Source organism: Barbatula barbatula (assembly GCF_947034865.1).
Source record: "Barbatula barbatula genome assembly, chromosome: 17".
Taxonomy (NCBI): domain Eukaryota; kingdom Metazoa; phylum Chordata; class Actinopteri; order Cypriniformes; family Nemacheilidae; genus Barbatula; species Barbatula barbatula.
The window spans coordinates 122,501-140,000 of NC_136780.1; the positions used below are offsets into that span (position 1 = coordinate 122,501).

A 17,500-nucleotide genomic window follows, 5' to 3' on the forward strand; every position below is an offset into this window, starting at 1 on the left:
GCGTTTGATGTGTATTAAGTGTGTGTGTGTTTAATGCTGTGGTGCGTGTGCGTTTGATGTGTATTTAGTGTGTGTGTGTGTGTGTGTGTGTGTTTAATGCTGTGGTGCGTGTGCGTTTGATGTGTATTTAGTGTGTGTTTGTAGGGGAAAGACGGGGGATTTATGGTCCGGATGTCCAGTGCAGGGACCTACACTGTGTCTTTGTTCAGCAAGAGCGCAGGGTGAGACACATTTATATTAACATTAAAGTGATACTGAGATCTTTACATGATATATAATAAATTGCTTAATATTGTGACATATTACATTATTTTAGGGATGGAGCAGTCAGGCATTACCAGATTAAAGACACACAAACCCCCGCAAGACAGTTTTATCTGGCTGAAAAATATCAGTTCAACAGCATTCCTGAACTCATAGAGTACCACACTTACAACTCTGCAGGTAACAAACACACGTGTGGAGCAAAACCTGACAAATCCAAGCACTTACTTACCAAGCACAAAGACTTACATTGGATGATATTATACATTTGTATTTGAGTATGTACAATCCCTGGGATGGAAACTATGATGCAGGCATTGATAGCGCAGCACGATTACAAACTGTTCTCAGCTCTGAATTGTGCTAATAGATTGTGTGCAGAGACGTATAGCTCAGTCTCTTGTGTTACCAAAGCAGCATGTGACACGTTTGTTTACATTTGAAAGATTTTTGTCATCGTCCCTGCGGTGGAAAACGTTTCATTTACACACCGGCTGGAGTGGAACGATTAAGCAAAGGAAAAGTGCTCCAAGATTAGCGTTAGGTTCCAGTGTTTATAACTAGCTCTTAGAGTTGGGTGTCATCAGATTCCGATTTTCCACAGTAAAACATTTAGATATCAACCTGTATGGTCATTTAGCCTGCTTATTGACTGCTTTTCAAAAATATATATGTATTTATCAGCACTGGTTTGTGTGTTTGTACACATAGCAACCATGTTTTGTCTGATTAATATAATTTGTAACACCATAGTTTAACTACATCATAGTCACAAGTTAACACGTGCTCATTTCTGAAAATATACACACAGGAATTGATGAGAGGAATTACATTTTAATTACAAGTATCCGATTCCTGTGCCTTTTGATTCCAATTCCAGAATTTGAATTGATTCTTGATTCCCAACTCTACTGGAAATGTATAAAACTAAACCGAAATCTGTGAAATGTCCCTGTGTGTGTGTGTAGGTCTTGTCTGCAGACTCCGTCATGCTGTAGGTGATAGGAGGAGGGAGGCTCCTACAACAGCAGGGTTCAGCTATGGTACCACACTCGTCAACATCATCATCATAAGCAGTCACGTTACATGAATGTTGCCTGAATGTTTTTCGCTTGTTGTTCATAGACAAATGGGAGATCAATCCATCTGAATTGACGTTCATGAAGGAACTGGGCAGCGGTCAGGTTGGAGTGGTCAGACTGGGCAAATGGAGAGCGCAGCATAAAGTGGCCATAAAAACCATCAGAGAAGGAGCCATGAGTGAAGATGACTTCATAGATGAGGCCAAGATCATGATGTACACATCACACGCACACTTGAAACTAAATAATTATTTTTACAGTGCACCACTATAGTGTGAACATTTTCTGTCGTGTACGTTTGCTGTTGTGCACACAGGAATTTGTCTCATCGTAATCTGGTGCAGTTGTATGGAGTTTGTACCCAACAGAAGCCCATTTATCTGGTCACTGAATTCATGGAACTGGGCTGCCTGCTGAATTTCCTCCGGCAGAGACGAGGAGCGCTCGGGCCCCAGGATCTTCTGAGCATCTGTCACGACGTTAGTCTGGGAATGACACATCTGGAGCAGCAAGGATTCATCCACAGAGACCTGGTTAGAAAACTCACACAAGAGTCACGAACGGAAGCATGGAAACCGTTACAGCTACAGATACAGTGGGGCCAAAAAGTATTTAGTCAGCCCCTAATTGTGCAGGTTCTCCCACTTAAAAAGATGAGAGAGGCCTGTAATTTTCATCATAGGTACACTTCAACTATGAGAGACAGAATCAGAAAAACTAATCCAGAAAATCACATTGTCTGATTTTTAAAGAATTTATTTGTAAATTATGGTAGAAAATAAGTATTTGGTCACCTACAAAAAAGCAAGATTTCTGGCTCTCCCAGACCTGTAACTTCTTTAAGAGCCTGTTTTGTCCTCCACTCGTTACCTGTATTAATGGCACCTGTTTGAACTGGTTATCAGTATAAAAGACACCTGTCCACAACCTCAAACAGTCAGACTCCAAACTCCACAATGGCCAAGACCAAAGAGCTGTCAAAGGACACCAGAAACAAAATGGTAGACCTTCACGAGGCTGGGATGACTGAATCTGCAATAGGTAAGCAGCTTGGTGTGAAGAAATCAACTGTGGGAGCAATTAAGATCTCATCCCGTGGGGTCAAAATGATCCCAAGAACGGTGATCAAAAATCCCAGAACCACACGAGGGACCTAGGGAATAACCTGCAGAGAGCTGGGACCAAAGTAACAAAGGCTACCATCAGTAACACACTAATCGCCAGGGACTCAAATCCTGCAGTACCAGACGTTTCCCCCTGCTTAAGCCAGTACATGTCCGGGCCCGTCTGAAGTTTGCTACAGAGCATTTGGATGACCCAGAAGAGGATTGGGAGAATGTCATATGGTCAGATGAAACCAAAATATAACTTTTTGGTAAAAACTCAACTTGTCGTGTTTGGAGGAGAAAGAATGCTGAGTTCCATCCAAAGAACACCATACTTACTGTGAAGCATGGGGGTGGAAACATCATGCTTTGGGGCTGTGTTTCTGCAAAGGGACCAGGACGACTGATACGTGTACAGGAAAGAATGAATGGGGCCATGTATCATGAGATTTTGAGTAAAAACCTCCTTCCATCAGCAAGGGCATTGAAGATGAAACGTGGCTGGGTCTTTCAGCAAGACAATGATCCCAAACACACCGCCCGGGCAACGAAAGAGTGGCTTAGTAAGAAGCATTTCAAGGTCCTGGAGTGGCCTAGCCAGTCTCCAGATTTCAACCCCATAGAAAATCTTTGGAGGAAGTTGACAATCTGTGTTGCCCAGCGACAGCCCCAAAACATCACTGCTCTAGAGGAGATCTGCATGGAGGAATGGGCCAAACTACCTGCAACAGTGTGTAAAAACCTTGTGGAGACTTACAGAAAACATTCGACCTCTGTCATTGCCAACAAAGGGTATATAACAAAGTGTTGAGATGAACTTTTGTTATTGACCAAATACTTATTTTCCACCATAATTTGCAAATAAATTCTTTAAAAATCAGACAATGTGATTTTCTGGATTTCTTTTCTCATTCTGTCTCTCATAGTTGAAGTGTACCTATGATGAAAATTACAGGCCTCTCTCATCTTTTTAAGTGGGAGAACTTATACAATTTGTGGCTGACTAAATACTTTCTTGCCCCACTGTAACAGAAACAGACAAATGACACAGCGTGGCGCATGATTTGCACATCAAATGAAACAAATGCACAAAGATAATTGAAGGGGAAGTTCACACAAAAAGATTTTAAAAAGATCTTAAATGCCATTTTCCAAGGAATTGAATCGTGTATCAATTCATATTTGTCCAAAAAGGTCATATGCTAAAGTTAGCCTGAATGAATCATTGCGTAGGTGGATAGTGGGCAGCCATTTGTTAAACAACATCGTTGACTAATGGAGAAATGCAAGTTTTCATGTGAACTGTTGGAGGATAAAGGTGCGTTCAGACTGTGTTACTGTGTGTCGCTAGTCTCTTACCACAGGCGGTTAGAACTACAGGCGTTCCGAGCTTTGGTTGCTCTTGGACATTTATAATCAAACCCTGCAGTAACTGATGAGAGATGTGACGTGAGCTCAGCTGCTTTACTCCTATTGTTAGTTGCTCCCGAAAATTTGTTGCAATAAGTCACCAGCTCTGCGTTGAAGTAAATGACATCACCTCGCTTTGTTACTGGCGGTCTGAACGGAGTGTATGGAGTTGGAACCATGGCTGAGGGCCCTCTGGGAACAACTGTCAGGTGGAAGGGCGATTAGCGTAGCCTCAAAGGAGATCAACACTGTCCGCTCCCACATGCTAAGTGCTAGCCACAAAGCTGGTTTCTCTTTCTATAAACCTTGCATTGGGTTCATCACATAATGAATCCTCTTGTGTTTTGTTCCCATTATTAAGGAGTTATCACTAACTCTGTGCTGTCTTACTATCCATCAGTATATAGGAAATGTGAGTTAAAGGGTCGCCAATGTACCATTAAAGCTTGAAGTGGCGATGTATGAAAAGAGTCTTAAAAAGGTCTTTTGAAAGTTTCAATTTAGCTCCATGATTCTTGTATATACCCTGGGTTAGTGTTGTGATGTTACACAGATGAACTCGCCACATTCACATTGTTTTTATTTTCACAGGCTGCCAGAAACTGTCTGGTGAACAGCTCTCTAGTGGTTAAAGTCTCAGACTTTGGGATGGCCAGGTATCACACACACACACACATACACTGAAGGATAAAGATGAAGGAAACATGAAGTGTATATGATTGTGGTTGTGTGGCGTCTCATTTGATCTTCAGGTACGTTCTAGACGATCAGTACACTAGTTCATCAGGAACAAAGTTTCCAGTCAAATGGTCTCCGCCTGAGGTCTTCAACTTCTGCAAATACAGCAGCAAATCTGATGTCTGGTCATTTGGTGAGGATGAGTTTTCATCTTTGAGTTGTTGTTTTGTGTGTGTGTTAATGGTGAGATCTGGTGACGTTTTCTCTTCAGGCGTGTTAATGTGGGAAGTTTTTACTGAAGGGAAAATGCCATTCGCACAAAATTCCAACCACGAAGTAGTGATGATGGTCATGCAGGGACATCGACTCTATCGACCCAGAAAAACATCCAGTCATATCTACGGCATCATGCAGATGTGCTGGATGGAGGTAATGAAGATATTTCCACAGCTTCCACATATGATTTGACACCTTTGTCATAGTTTGGTTGAAAAATATCCAAGTTCTTTGGAGTGATCAAGACTTTTCCTTGCCACACGGAAAGCAAATATCTTCACTGCCATTCTTCTTTTTATTTTTATATCTTCTTTTTCCTGACAGAGTCAATCTGTTGTTAATATTGGATGTGTGTGTGTGTTTAATGATATCTGTGTTGTGTTGTTCAGAAAGCAGATGAGCGGCCAACGTTCTCACAGATGTCTGAAAGGATCTCTGATGCTCTGGAGGCCGATGGATCACCGGTGTCTCTCTGAGCAGATGATCATGGGACTTTAATCCACTTTGTGATTGTGAACCGTCTGCCTGGTAAACTGAAATGTGATGTGTTGACTATAAGAAAAGAGGGCGGACATTTACTGTAGCACCGCCCAGATGTGTGTCATGTTAACGTTTGTTCGCTGTCAGTCAGAATAAATGTGTTTTAATGCTGATGTCAAACCAGCTTCAGTGTCACAAAGACCAATAAACATTACACTGTTACAACATGAGTCATGAATATACAATCACACACACACATTTGTTTTAAACATCATAACAAATTCATGAACACAAACGCTTATCAGTCACGCTTTCCGATACCTGAGGAACCTCTCACACACACACACACACACACACACTTCTGTCTCTCTCTCTCTCATACACTCCTTACACACACTTCTGTCTCTCTCTCTCTCATACACTCCTTACACACACTTCTAACTAGTATGCACACTCACAGTCTGTGGTCTTTGGTTGTGTTGTGTTGTGTTGGCTGATGGTTTGGACCGTTTGAAAAGACGAGTTATTCTGATTCACATTGCTGTAAAGGTAAGTCACACGATCATCAGAAAGACTTGAATAGAGAAATCTTCATGGATGTCATTTCATCACATGAAACATCTGTTTCTGCATGTGAATTAAAGAAATATTTGAGGTTGTGCTGTTGGTCATTGGTGAAATGACACTGATGATAGATCTCATTGAAACACACGAGATGCTCCTCGCCTCTTTGTTTCAAATCAACTTTACAAATCAAAATAGTCTCTGCATGTGCTGTGTTGGGTTTTCATGAACAGACACTTGGTTTGCTTTGAAGCTCTTAAGAGCAAGTGTACTGTGTGTTGTGTTTGTGGTAAATGCCGGATCAGAAAGACCGCAGCGGCTCCGAGTGATGGAGAAAGTTGTTGAGCTGTAGAACTTGACGTGTGTTCAGGTGAAATGTCAGATGTTCTGTAACACAACCTTTCTTACGCATCAAACATTCATTCTCTACATTTGTATGGAGTTAAATAATTAATGAAGAAGATCAGACGTCAGAAAAAACACTGGATTACTTCATAAGAGTAAAACTTTAATACAAGATCAAACACACTCACTGAATATAACCAGCTGAAGCAGGAACTCAGTCAGAGGATCAGAAGTTGAAATGAAAATCATCATTTAAATGACATATGACACATACAGGAGCTGTGGTCATCACAGGTCACACGTGTAACTGGTCCACACACACACACTCATGTTTTTAGGATTCTTTCCATCCACATAATGATTTTAATACTGTATATTATATCCTGTAATCATCACACAAACCTTTCTGCATTTGCACATTTTGAATTATACCACAGTCTGTTTGAATGCTGGATTCTGATTGGCTGTAACTCCATTTCACCTGTCTGATCAAAATGACACTGTTAACATCAACTTTGCTTCGGGTGGTTCTTGGTCTCCAGGACGTGCATTCAAGTCCCCATGAACCAAAAGTTGAGATCTCTCTGATAATAATATTAAGTGATTGTGTTGTTGTTGTTGTTGTTGTGTGTTAAGATGTCACAGCGAGACACCTGCACAAGGTTTCGTCACATGATTGGAAAGGCTGCGGTTAAGGGGCGGTGCTATCATGGCCTGTCAGTCACACGCAGTGTCCAAAACAACCACTTCTGTGCCGTGAATCCACGCTTCATCGCCATAGTGACCGAGTGTATGGGGGGTGGGGCCTTCATTGTCATTTCTGTCCATCAGGTAAGACCACGCCCACTCTCCGACACAACAAATGGCTCACTGCTCACTGATGACGTGTGCGTTTCAGACGGGGCGTGTGAGTCCTCTTCATGCGCGTGTGTGCGGTCACAGCGCTCGTGTTCTTGATGTGAAGTGGGACCCTTTTAACGACCGCCGCATCGCCTCCTGTTCTGAGGACTGTACGGTTGGTTTCTATGGCAACCGCCTCAGATGCCGTCCACCTGCCGGCTGTACACGGCAGCTCTGTTGAGGTGTGAACTTGTGTTTACAGGTTAAGGTGTGGGAGATTCCTCAGAATGGGCTGAAGGATCACATGACACAGCCGTGTAAAGATCTGCTGGCTCACGGGCGCAGGGTGGCCCTCATCGAGTGGCACCCGACCGCCAGAGACCTGCTGCTCAGCTCCGCCTATGATTACAAAGTACAAACCTGACAAACACATACTCGTGTACATCTGTTGAAATGTCCAAACATCAGCCTGTGTGTTGTGCTTGTTTATTATCTGTAGGTCCGTGTTTCATAGTTTACAGATTCAGCCAATCAGAATCAAGTATTCAAACAGACTATGGTCATTTGCAGTTATTGATGTTCACAGTCTCAGTTTAGATCAAACAGGTGAAAAAGAAAGTTATTTTTGTCAGTTCATTTCATACATTTATCAAACTGACTGGAACTACCTGTGGATTAAAGGCTTTTATGCCATGGTCTGTCTGAATACTGGATTCTTATTGGCTGGAAGGTGTGTGTTAAAAGCGTTTAACACACCGGTAGATCCAGTCAGTTTTATTAATGTTTGAAATCAACCGTTACTTTCACTTGTTCTGATCTAAAATGACACTGTTAACATCAATAACAGCTTTGACTTGGCATATGACGATGATAAACGGGATAATCCACGGCTAGCCGACCATTGAAGGATTTTAATCCACATGTCGTCCAGTTGACCCCACCTGAACTTCTGGTACACATTCACAAACAATAGAGCGCCTGTAGATGATTTCTGATAACAAGCAGAAGAAACTTGGCTAAACTTGTCTCTTCAATATTTTGACTTTACACTGCGATACCAAGCTCAACCACTAGATGTTAGTCAACTATACGGTTTCTTAAAATGTGACCGAACTACAGGACCCATTCAACTAATAGAAAATAATAATATAAATTAATATTAACATAAATGAAATAATATATAAATTAATAGACACTAGACAAACACAGACCGGAAGTTAACTGGGGGTCAGGTGCGCGTCCAATGAAAGGGTCTATAGTGAATCTGCAGGGATCATGTGATGATGTAATTTGTGCTCGTGCTTAAGTCCCGCCCCTGCACGCCCTCGACTGTTTACGGAAATAATGCTACAGCTGTCTCTGTCTTTCATAAATGAGACCAAACTAAAGACTCTTTGAAGATATGAAGTGTGTAACACGACTCTATAGGTGCTCAAGATTAGTATGAGATAGAGTGTGTGACCACCGCTTTAACAAACATCAAAATACATGTGTTCGCACACACAAGAGAAATCTTCCACCAGAATCACAAACACAACACTACACACATGTCACACACACCTGACGTGACTCTCTAATGCACATGCGTGTGTGTGTGTTGCAGGTGTTTGTGTGGTGTTTAGACACAGATGTCAGTGTGATACAGACACCAGTGTGTGTTATAAACACACATCAGCAGCTCGTTCTCTCTTTGACCTTTAATCGGGATGGAAGTTTAATAGCCACAACCTGCAAAGACAAAAAAATCAGAGTCATCGAACCACGAACTGGACGAGTGCTGCAGGTGACAACACAGCTGTGTGTGTGTGTGTGTGTGTGTGTAAGAGTTGTGTAATACATGTTGTTGTTGTCGTCTGTCAGGAGTCCAGCAGCACGTCTCACAGCGCCTGTAAGATTTTATTCCTGTGGAATGTGAACATGTTACTGACCACTGGAAAATCCATCTGGAATCACAGACAGATTGCACTCTGGAACCTGGTAACACACACACACACACACACACATTATAATCACCTCAGGTTGTGTGAAGTTTAGACTTACCTTTTTAGAGAAACAATAGAAGATGAGATGCTCTCTTCTAGAGACGTCCTCATGTTTTTATATATACAGCTGTGTGTGTGTGCGCAGGAGGATTTGTCTGAGCCAGTTCTGGTGGAAGATTTGGACGGAGGTTCGGGGGTTATTTTCCCTTTTTATGATCCAGACACACACCTGCTGTATCTGGCTGGGAAGGTCAAACATCACACAAACACACAATCAACAAACTGTCCGTCACTATTAAAGTGAATTTGTTTGTGTTCTTAATGTTGTTTTTCAGCAGGACTAGATCATATTTTTTCTGTCTGTCTGTAACTTTACACAAGAAGTGTGTTGTCATTCAGTTGTGCTGTTTGTAGTGGTCTGGGTGTGTACATGTGTGTAGAAATAAATCTGATTGTGTCTGCAGGGTGACTGTAACATCCGGTATTATGAAGTCACTGACGTAAAACCTCACATTAACTTTCTGGCTGAATATCACTGCCAGTTTCCACACAGAGGCATGGGTACACACACACACGCACACACACACACACACACACACACACACACACACACACACGCGGCAGTATAAGAGATTTTGTTGTTGTGTGTGTGTAGGTATTATGCCCAAGCGTGGTCTGAACGTCAGCGTCTGTGAGATGTTCAGGTTTTACCGGCTGGTGGCCGTCAGAGATCTGCTGGAGCCGTTGAGCTTCTGTGTGCCACGCAAGGTGAAAACACAACCAACACACATCGGTGTGATGTCACTAACGTGTGTAGTCACATACACAATCTGCAGAATAAAACACTTAGAAGAGATGTGATGTTGTGTTTGCTGCAGCAGTCTGAGGTTTTTCATGAGGATATTTACCCGCTGACAGCAGCCAATCAGCCGGCTCTGACCGCACACCAGTGGCTCATGGGACAGAATCAAGGTGAAACGTCCCATCATTCTGTGTTTTATGTTCATATCATTTTAAAGGGATAGTTCACCCGAAAATGTAAGTTCTGTCATCATTTACGCACCCTCATGTCATTTCATACCTGTATAAAGAACATTCACATTGATGCATTTGGCAGATGCTTTGATCCAAAGTGACTTACTTTGCATGATACTATAGATTTGTATTTGAGTACGTACTATCCCTGGGATCGGACCATGACCTGAATGAATGGTGCTGCTATCGTCACGCTCGATCCACACAGGAAAGCTGTAATGAAGCACACACAGCAAGATAAGTGGAAGAATGTTAGCAGTTTTCACTTCTGGGACAACATCCACTACCATAGTAGGACACATTACATGCTAGTGAAAGGTTTGTTTTCCTAAACTGTTCAAAATATCTCATTGTGTGTTCAACAGAACATGGTACTGGATGAAAATTGCTAAAGGCCATTGCACATTGAGTCTGAAAATTGTGTCCAAAGTTTCTGCAAGTTAAAAAAATTAATACAACCTCACGTCGTGTCAATCATATTTACACACTGCCTCCAATATTTTGTCCGTCATAAAAAAATCTGTTTGATTTTCTGCGTTTTTCGCATCAGTAACAAGTATTTTGAGAGGCGTTTTGACAATTCAGAGACAATGCGCTTCTGGCTGGACTTCCTGCTTGCACAATCAAACCTCTCCAGATGATCCAGAATGCGGCGGCAAGAGTGGTCTTCAATGAACCGAAGAGAGCTCATGTAACTCCGCTCTTCATCAGGTTACACTGGCTCCCTGTTGCCGCCCGTATAAAGTTCAAAGCTATGCTACTGGCCTACAAGACCAACACCGGGTCTACACCATCGTATCTCTACTCGCTAATGCAGATCTATGTTCCTGCCAGATCACTGCGGTCTGCAAAGGAACAACGACTAGTGGTACCATCCCAAAAATGAAAAAAGTCACTCTCCCGTACCTTCACTGGATCTGTTCCTCATTGGTGGAATGATCTACCAGCTGCTACAAGATCAGCAGACTCTGTTGCCATCTTTAAAAAACGCCTAAAAACGCATCTCTTCCGTCAACACGTCGCTGAATGATTTTTTCCTAATTCTCTTCCCTTTCCTTCTTTATAAAATAAATAAATTACTAACCTCACTATTCTTAGCTTTGTATACTGTGCTAGGCTTTAATGGACTAGTTTGATGCACTTATGTATTTTGTTGTCTATGTTGTTATAATTGCTTCCAATGTTTCCTCATCTGTAAGTCACTTTGGATAAAAGCATCTGCTAAATGACTAAATGTAAATGTACATATGAAAAAACCCATTCGAAAATTTGGGACTGTATGTGCAAAGACCTTTACATTTCTTTCTTTGTGTTTAACAGTACTTTTGGGTGAACCGTCCCTTTAAATCAAGATGTGTGATCTCTGATGATTGTGTTTGTTAAAGTACCAGTAACAAGAGTCATGAAAGCAGCGCAGGCAGTAAACATGCAGTGAACATTCAAATGGATTGACCAATCAGAATGAAGGATGTGTGATGTTTGTTCAGTTGTCCTGACGACTGGACTGGGTTGTGTGTTTTTGGCTCCACAGGTCCTGTGCTGATGTCTCTGAGACCCGGAGTTAAAGATCTTCAGCCGTGTCACATCACACCACCTGATGAACCGCTGCCCTGTCAGGACACACGACATCTTCATGACATCATCGTAGACACACGCGAGTGGACTGAAGACGACACCCAAAGCCACGACTGGATCTCCTCACAGACGTGAACTGGACTAAATCCAGCGGACGTGAGACGGAACCTCATGAATCTTCTGTGTGTTCCAGGTCAGAGGTCAGGACATCACACTGACTCCCTCTAGCAGAAAAATCACTGAATACAACCGCTGGAGCTCAACATCACATACTGACACATGACAGCCGAGAGAATAGCAGAACATTCACATGCTTTCATTTCACATACGTGTGTGCGTGTAAGAGATCATGTAGTGTGTCATGCGCTTGATATCACAGAATAAACCCATGGATGTTCATTATCATCCTGCTAATCAAACGCTTACATCATCAGTAAGTTATCAGACATGAAGTATTTTCATATGGAATGAATATGTGTGTGTGCGATGTGTGTTCGTGTGGTGTGTGTGTGCGTGCGTGTGATGTCAAGTCAAGTCAGCTTTATTTATATAGCGCTTTTTACAATTTTCATTGTTACAAAGCAGCTGTACAAGAAAACATTGACTGTAAGTAAAACATAAAAGGTTATGGAAGTCAAAACACAGGTCAAATATCAGACACACAATAAATTCCTATATGCAGTGTTAATTAAATAAAACAGAACAGTATGCAAACGGTGGCGAGGAACCCAAAACTCCATTGGAGGAGAAAAAAAACCTCAAAAATTGGAGGGAGACCAGGCCTAACCAGGGGATTCCAGTAAGTTTTGTAGAGTCGCCACGTCCTTCGTCCAGCATTTGTCAGGTGTGTGTACGATGTGTGTGTGTGTGTGTGTGTGTGTGCAGTGTGATGTGTGTGCGTGCGTGTGTGTGATGTTCTCTGATCTCTGACGTCTCCTTTAATGCTGAAGAACTCATTTAACAGCCGTACTACTTAAAAACTGTTTATTAAATAAACGTCACTAAACAACAAACACAAATCAGATTTCTCAAGTTTTATCAAAATTACAGTACAGTGATGTTTGCTGTGTGTGTTGCTGGTTACGTTTGTCAGGGATGTGAAATAAAGGACATGAACATGTCACACAGACGACAGACGATTGTCCAGCTGTGACGTGTGTCCGATCCTCCAGACGTGTCGGCTCTGACACGCACACACGTGACCAACAGGAACATTGATCACTGATTGTCATCTCACAGAATCTTTAGAAATCATTGATTGTAGATCGCAGAGATGCTGATTGGCTGGCTTCTCTGACATCACAGTGTCACAATTACGCGATATGGTTTCTTTTTTAACGTCCAGCGGTGTGTAAGCTCTTTACTCTGTGGAAGACTACAGATCTGCAGTGCATGCTGGGAAACGTCTTGGATATGATATAAAGTGGCAGCGTGAATAAAAGTTAGACCTGAGACCCTGAGGAGGATTGTAAACTCTATTGTTGAGGTAGCACACATCGCTCTAGCTGCTCGGCAGCGGTTTCCCGTGAGTCTTTGTGGCCTCAGAGAGACGGAAAAACTTCAGGGTTCAGTGAACTTCCTGTTGCTTTTTAAAGCACCTTACTCGCTGTGTGTGTGTGTGTGTGTGGTGTAGAGTCAGACGTGTTGGTAGGGTATGTGTTTTCTGGTAAAAGCGGATGTTGTGGTGGTTTGTCAGTGTTCGTTGGGCATGTGTCTGATGGTGTGAAAGATCCAGTCCATTTTGGTGGTCCATCCTCCGTGATGGGCGTCATTCATCTGTTTGGTGAAATACTCCAGTGCCTCCTGCTGGTTCTTCTCCAGCGCCAGCGTCTTGCGCAGATACGCGATGTCATCAAAGCTCTGCAGCTCGGGCATCCCGCAACCCAACAGCAGAGAGAAGAGATTGATGAAGAGACTCGCGTGCTGACGGATGGCCAGATACGCTTTATAACACATCTCCTGAAACCTGACGCGCGACACGTGACAAATACAGAGAAACGTGAACTGATTTTCACTTGACATTCACCTCAGCCAATCACAGCTTGGGTTTGTTGCTCACCTCTCAAACTCTTTGGTCTTGGTGCACTCCTGGACACCTTTACTGATGACGATCAAGAAGTCCTGTGTGAGAACGAAAGGAACTCGCTCCCGTTTATAACCAAACTTCTTCTTTTTATGATCCAGAAAATGACCAAAGTCGATGTGGAAGAGCTGCAGTAAACAGACATAACACTTCACCGTGTGTATCATTGAATTACTCCATGTAGGGCGATGTTCGGTGTTGAAGGGAATGGGTTGTTTGTTGTTGTTTTATTTCGATTTGTATTTTTTATTAATATCTGTTTTGTCATGTGACACCTATGTATCAGGACCCCGTTGATAACGAGATGGAGAATCTCAAGGGGTTTATCCGATAAGTAAATGTGAATTATCAGTCAGTGACCCTTATGACGACAAGAGAGTGAAAATGTAAAGTTTGGTTTAGGGTTAAGGTGAAAATCACAGGATGTAATGTGAAGATTTCTATTGTGTGTGTGCGGGTACCTGTCCGTTCTCCTTCACCATGATGTTGCTGTTGTGTCTGTCTCCAATGCCCAGTATGAAAGTTGCCACACAGTATCCAGCACATGAGCGAGTGAATAAATCAATGGCCCTGTCATACCTGACACACACACACACACACAGTTGATGCTTCTGTTTATGGAGAAGTCATTTAATTGATCAGAAATACTGTCAAATGATTATTGACCTGATGAGACGGGTTTGTGTGTGTCTGTTGTTCTCATTTTGAATTGGTTCATTTGCAGTGTTACTAAGTTTAGTTACTGTAGTTCCTTTTCCATTAAAAAAGTAAAGTACAGTACCGTACAGTAAAGTACAGAACCGTACAGTACAGTAAAGTACCGTACAGAACCGTAAAGTACAGTAATGTACAGTACCGTACAGTAAAGTACAGTACCGTAAAGTAAGGGATAACTTTTATTTTTCTGAAGTTTAATGAGTTGCTTCTGATGTAATTAAACTAGATACTGTGTGTAATATATGTGTGCAATAGTGGAAAGTCTAACTTTACTATCTGTGCTTTTGTGAATAATTCTCACATGTTTAATACTTTTGTCAGTTAATAAGAATTTAACTTTATGTAGTTTGCTTGTGTTTTATATTGTGTTCTTGCTTTGCAATAGTGTAAACATTTATGTATAGAAATAAATGTGAAGTGAATTAAATACAAGAAGCTTGATCATTTTTTTCACTCTCTAAAAAATGTTGGGTTATTTTACCCCATCATTGGGTCAAATATGGACAGTCCCAGCAGTTGGGTAAAATTGACCCAGAATATGGTTATATTTGACCCAGGGTTAAGGTTAAAACAACCCAACGTAGGTTCATTTAGAACCCACCCGTTGGGTTTGTCCATTTTTGACCCAATGGAGGGTTGATATAACGCAACATTTTTTAGAGTGCACATACAGGACATTAACTTCATCTGGAGCTGTCACATCTGCCGGCCTGAGCATGAGTACATCTGATTGTTGTGTGTGTTTCTTACGCTTCACCCTTGTTCTTCTCTTTGATCCAGTGGTGCAGTGTGTTACTGTTGAACTGCAGCGCCCCCTTCAGTCCACCTTTACACTGAATCTGCATGATGGTGTGAGAGTTCTTCACCACCTCGATGAGTCCCACACAGTCACCAATGGACAGACAGCCGTATGGCAGCATTCTGCTCTCTCACACACACATACACACGTTGTGTTGATTGTGTTTCAGTAACGTGTCGTGCGATTGGTTAATGTGATTCTGGTAGACTCACCGCAGGTCCAGCCCCTGATTCTGCCAGATATTCTCCATGATTTTAATAATCTGAAGCGTCAGCATGTCCTGCCGTAAATCTACAACACAAACAAACATCTTCAACAATTTATCACTGAACGTGCTGTTTCACTGCTTCTGAATTCTGATTGGTCTTACAGGGTTTCACACACACACACAGGCTTCTCACCATCTCCATTCTTAAAGATGATCTCATTATTGGTGAAGAGCAGCTCACTCATGATATCTGGATTCTCCCAGTTCAACCACAGCGGCCTCTTAGCTGATGACATGATACGACACTCCTCCAACCTAACACACACACACACAAATACTGCTCATCAGACAGATGTGTGTGTTAGGGGTTGCACAAACTAGTCTACATTAATGATCTGATGCAACCTTTAAAGCTTGATGTCACGGGTCTTGTGATTTTGACACTTAACTTTAAGAAGACGCTGACTGTTCCTGTCCATGCCCACCCGGTAAACCCTAACATTATATAGACTTCAGTACGCTGTGCATCTACACGCAGATCTTTTCATATTACAGGCTTTTTTTGTACTTGTTTCCCAAATGTTTGTCATATTGGCCGCTGTGTCCCCGATGTGTTGTGTTTGTAAGTCCGCTATGATGAAGCGTCTGCTGCATTAGCTAATAAATATAGATGAACAAGTTTATTTGCATTTACATTCTATATATTTACAGGATATTTTGCGGGAGTTCACATACTGCCCACACCCATCAATTCCCGTTGCAAAACATGAATTCCCTCGCTATTATTATATAATTTATTTATGCATCGACGTCACTTGTATTACATAATAGTCGACTGCAAAAATATCTGAGGTGGTTCAACCCGTCGTGTGTGTTTACCTAAGACTTCCGAGCTGGTGTACAGGGTTCAGAGGAGAAACAAAGCCCTGCAGTGCCTCCATGTAATCTGGCCGGGACATGTGCTCCACCAAGAACTTCATCTGCGTCTGCAACAGCCAATAAGAATACAGAATGAATTTCACGTGTTCATGTGTGTTTTCAGATGTCCAGTGTTAATGAATGAGTCTCAGATCAGATCATCACCTTCTGTGTCTCGTCTTTCTTCTCCTGCTTCAGCGTGTCTGTGAGGTTCACCAGTTTGTCCATGGCCTCCACCTGTCGGTTCAGATGTTTCAGGTACATGCCACACGCCCGACAGAACGCCTCCAGCAGGAGCCCGAACCTCCGCGACACTGTTTTATTGTGCATCTCAGATCTACATAAACACACACGTGATGTGTTGGTCTTTTGTCCTCAGTGAAATGTAAGACAGTAATGACTTGAATATAGTCGATGATAAACATGACATTGTCTCGTGAACTCACTTCAGATGCCAGAAGAAGAAATGTCCGATCCTCTGATTGGTCAAAGCTTTCTTGATCACGAAGCGAGCTAAAGGATTATCCAGATACATCTCATACTTCAGCACCTGAAAAACACAACACACACACACACGTGATGCTCGATAGACACACACACACACACACACACACACACATGATGCTCAAAAGACACACACACACACACACGTGATGCTCAAAAGACACACACACATGTGATGCTCGATAGACACACTTACACACACACACACACACGATCCTCAAAAGACACACACACATGTGATGCTCGATAGACACACTTACACACACACACACACACGATCCTCAAAAGACACACACACATGTGATGCTCGATAGACACACTTACACACACACACACACACACACACACACACATGATGCTCAAAAGACACACACACACACACACACACACACACGTGATGCTCAAAAGACACACACACACGTGATGCTCGATAGACACACACACACACACACACATGATGCTCAAAAGACACACACACACACACGTGATGCTCAAAAGACACACACACATGTGATGCTCGATAGACACACTTACACACACACACACACACACGATCCTCAAAAGACACACACACATGTGATGCTCGATAGACACACTTACACACACACACACACACACATGATGCTCAAAAGAC

At 42.3% G+C, this 17,500-nt stretch overlaps 3 protein-coding genes across 5 annotated transcripts in view; 2 read left to right on the top strand and 1 right to left on the bottom strand.

Annotated features, from left to right (window-relative positions):
- Positions 1-5,517, top strand: part of tec (tec protein tyrosine kinase) — a 24,396-nt gene extending 18,879 nt beyond the window's left edge. For both annotated transcript variants that reach the window (XM_079478936.1, XM_079478937.1), the window contains 9 exons: positions 145-221; positions 317-444; positions 1,233-1,307; positions 1,390-1,561; positions 1,663-1,879; positions 4,454-4,518; positions 4,615-4,733; positions 4,812-4,969; positions 5,206-5,517. In XM_079478936.1, the coding sequence (XP_079335062.1) occupies positions 145-221; positions 317-444; positions 1,233-1,307; positions 1,390-1,561; positions 1,663-1,879; positions 4,454-4,518; positions 4,615-4,733; positions 4,812-4,969; positions 5,206-5,292 (1,098 nt within the window). In that variant the 3' untranslated portion in view covers positions 5,293-5,517. The remainder of the gene's footprint in view (positions 1-144; positions 222-316; positions 445-1,232; positions 1,308-1,389; positions 1,562-1,662; positions 1,880-4,453; positions 4,519-4,614; positions 4,734-4,811; positions 4,970-5,205) is intronic.
- Positions 5,518-6,841: 1,324 nt separating this feature from the next.
- On the top strand, positions 6,842-11,903 carry coro2ab (coronin 2Ab; the record flags this gene model as incomplete). The annotated part of the gene is made up of 10 exons (XM_079478228.1): positions 6,842-7,092; positions 7,170-7,215; positions 7,308-7,457; positions 8,649-8,828; positions 8,906-9,022; positions 9,173-9,277; positions 9,492-9,588; positions 9,683-9,795; positions 9,906-9,999; positions 11,594-11,903. The coding sequence occupies 10 exons, from the start codon at positions 6,842-6,844 to the stop codon at positions 11,770-11,772; spliced, it is 1,332 nt and encodes a 443-aa protein (XP_079334354.1). The 3' UTR covers positions 11,773-11,903.
- Positions 11,904-12,611: 708 nt separating this feature from the next.
- The window catches only part of LOC306907081 (phosphatidylinositol 4,5-bisphosphate 3-kinase catalytic subunit alpha isoform), a 17,238-nt gene continuing 12,349 nt past the window's right edge, over positions 12,612-17,500 (bottom strand). For both annotated transcript variants that reach the window (XM_079478923.1, XM_079478922.1), the window contains exons 14-22: positions 16,809-16,912; positions 16,528-16,699; positions 16,324-16,430; positions 15,638-15,759; positions 15,449-15,527; positions 15,188-15,358; positions 14,182-14,299; positions 13,697-13,848; positions 12,612-13,603 (exon numbers count right to left, since the gene is read on the bottom strand). In XM_079478923.1, the coding sequence (XP_079335049.1) occupies positions 13,330-13,603; positions 13,697-13,848; positions 14,182-14,299; positions 15,188-15,358; positions 15,449-15,527; positions 15,638-15,759; positions 16,324-16,430; positions 16,528-16,699; positions 16,809-16,912 (1,299 nt within the window). In that variant the 3' untranslated portion in view covers positions 12,612-13,329. The remainder of the gene's footprint in view (positions 13,604-13,696; positions 13,849-14,181; positions 14,300-15,187; positions 15,359-15,448; positions 15,528-15,637; positions 15,760-16,323; positions 16,431-16,527; positions 16,700-16,808; positions 16,913-17,500) is intronic.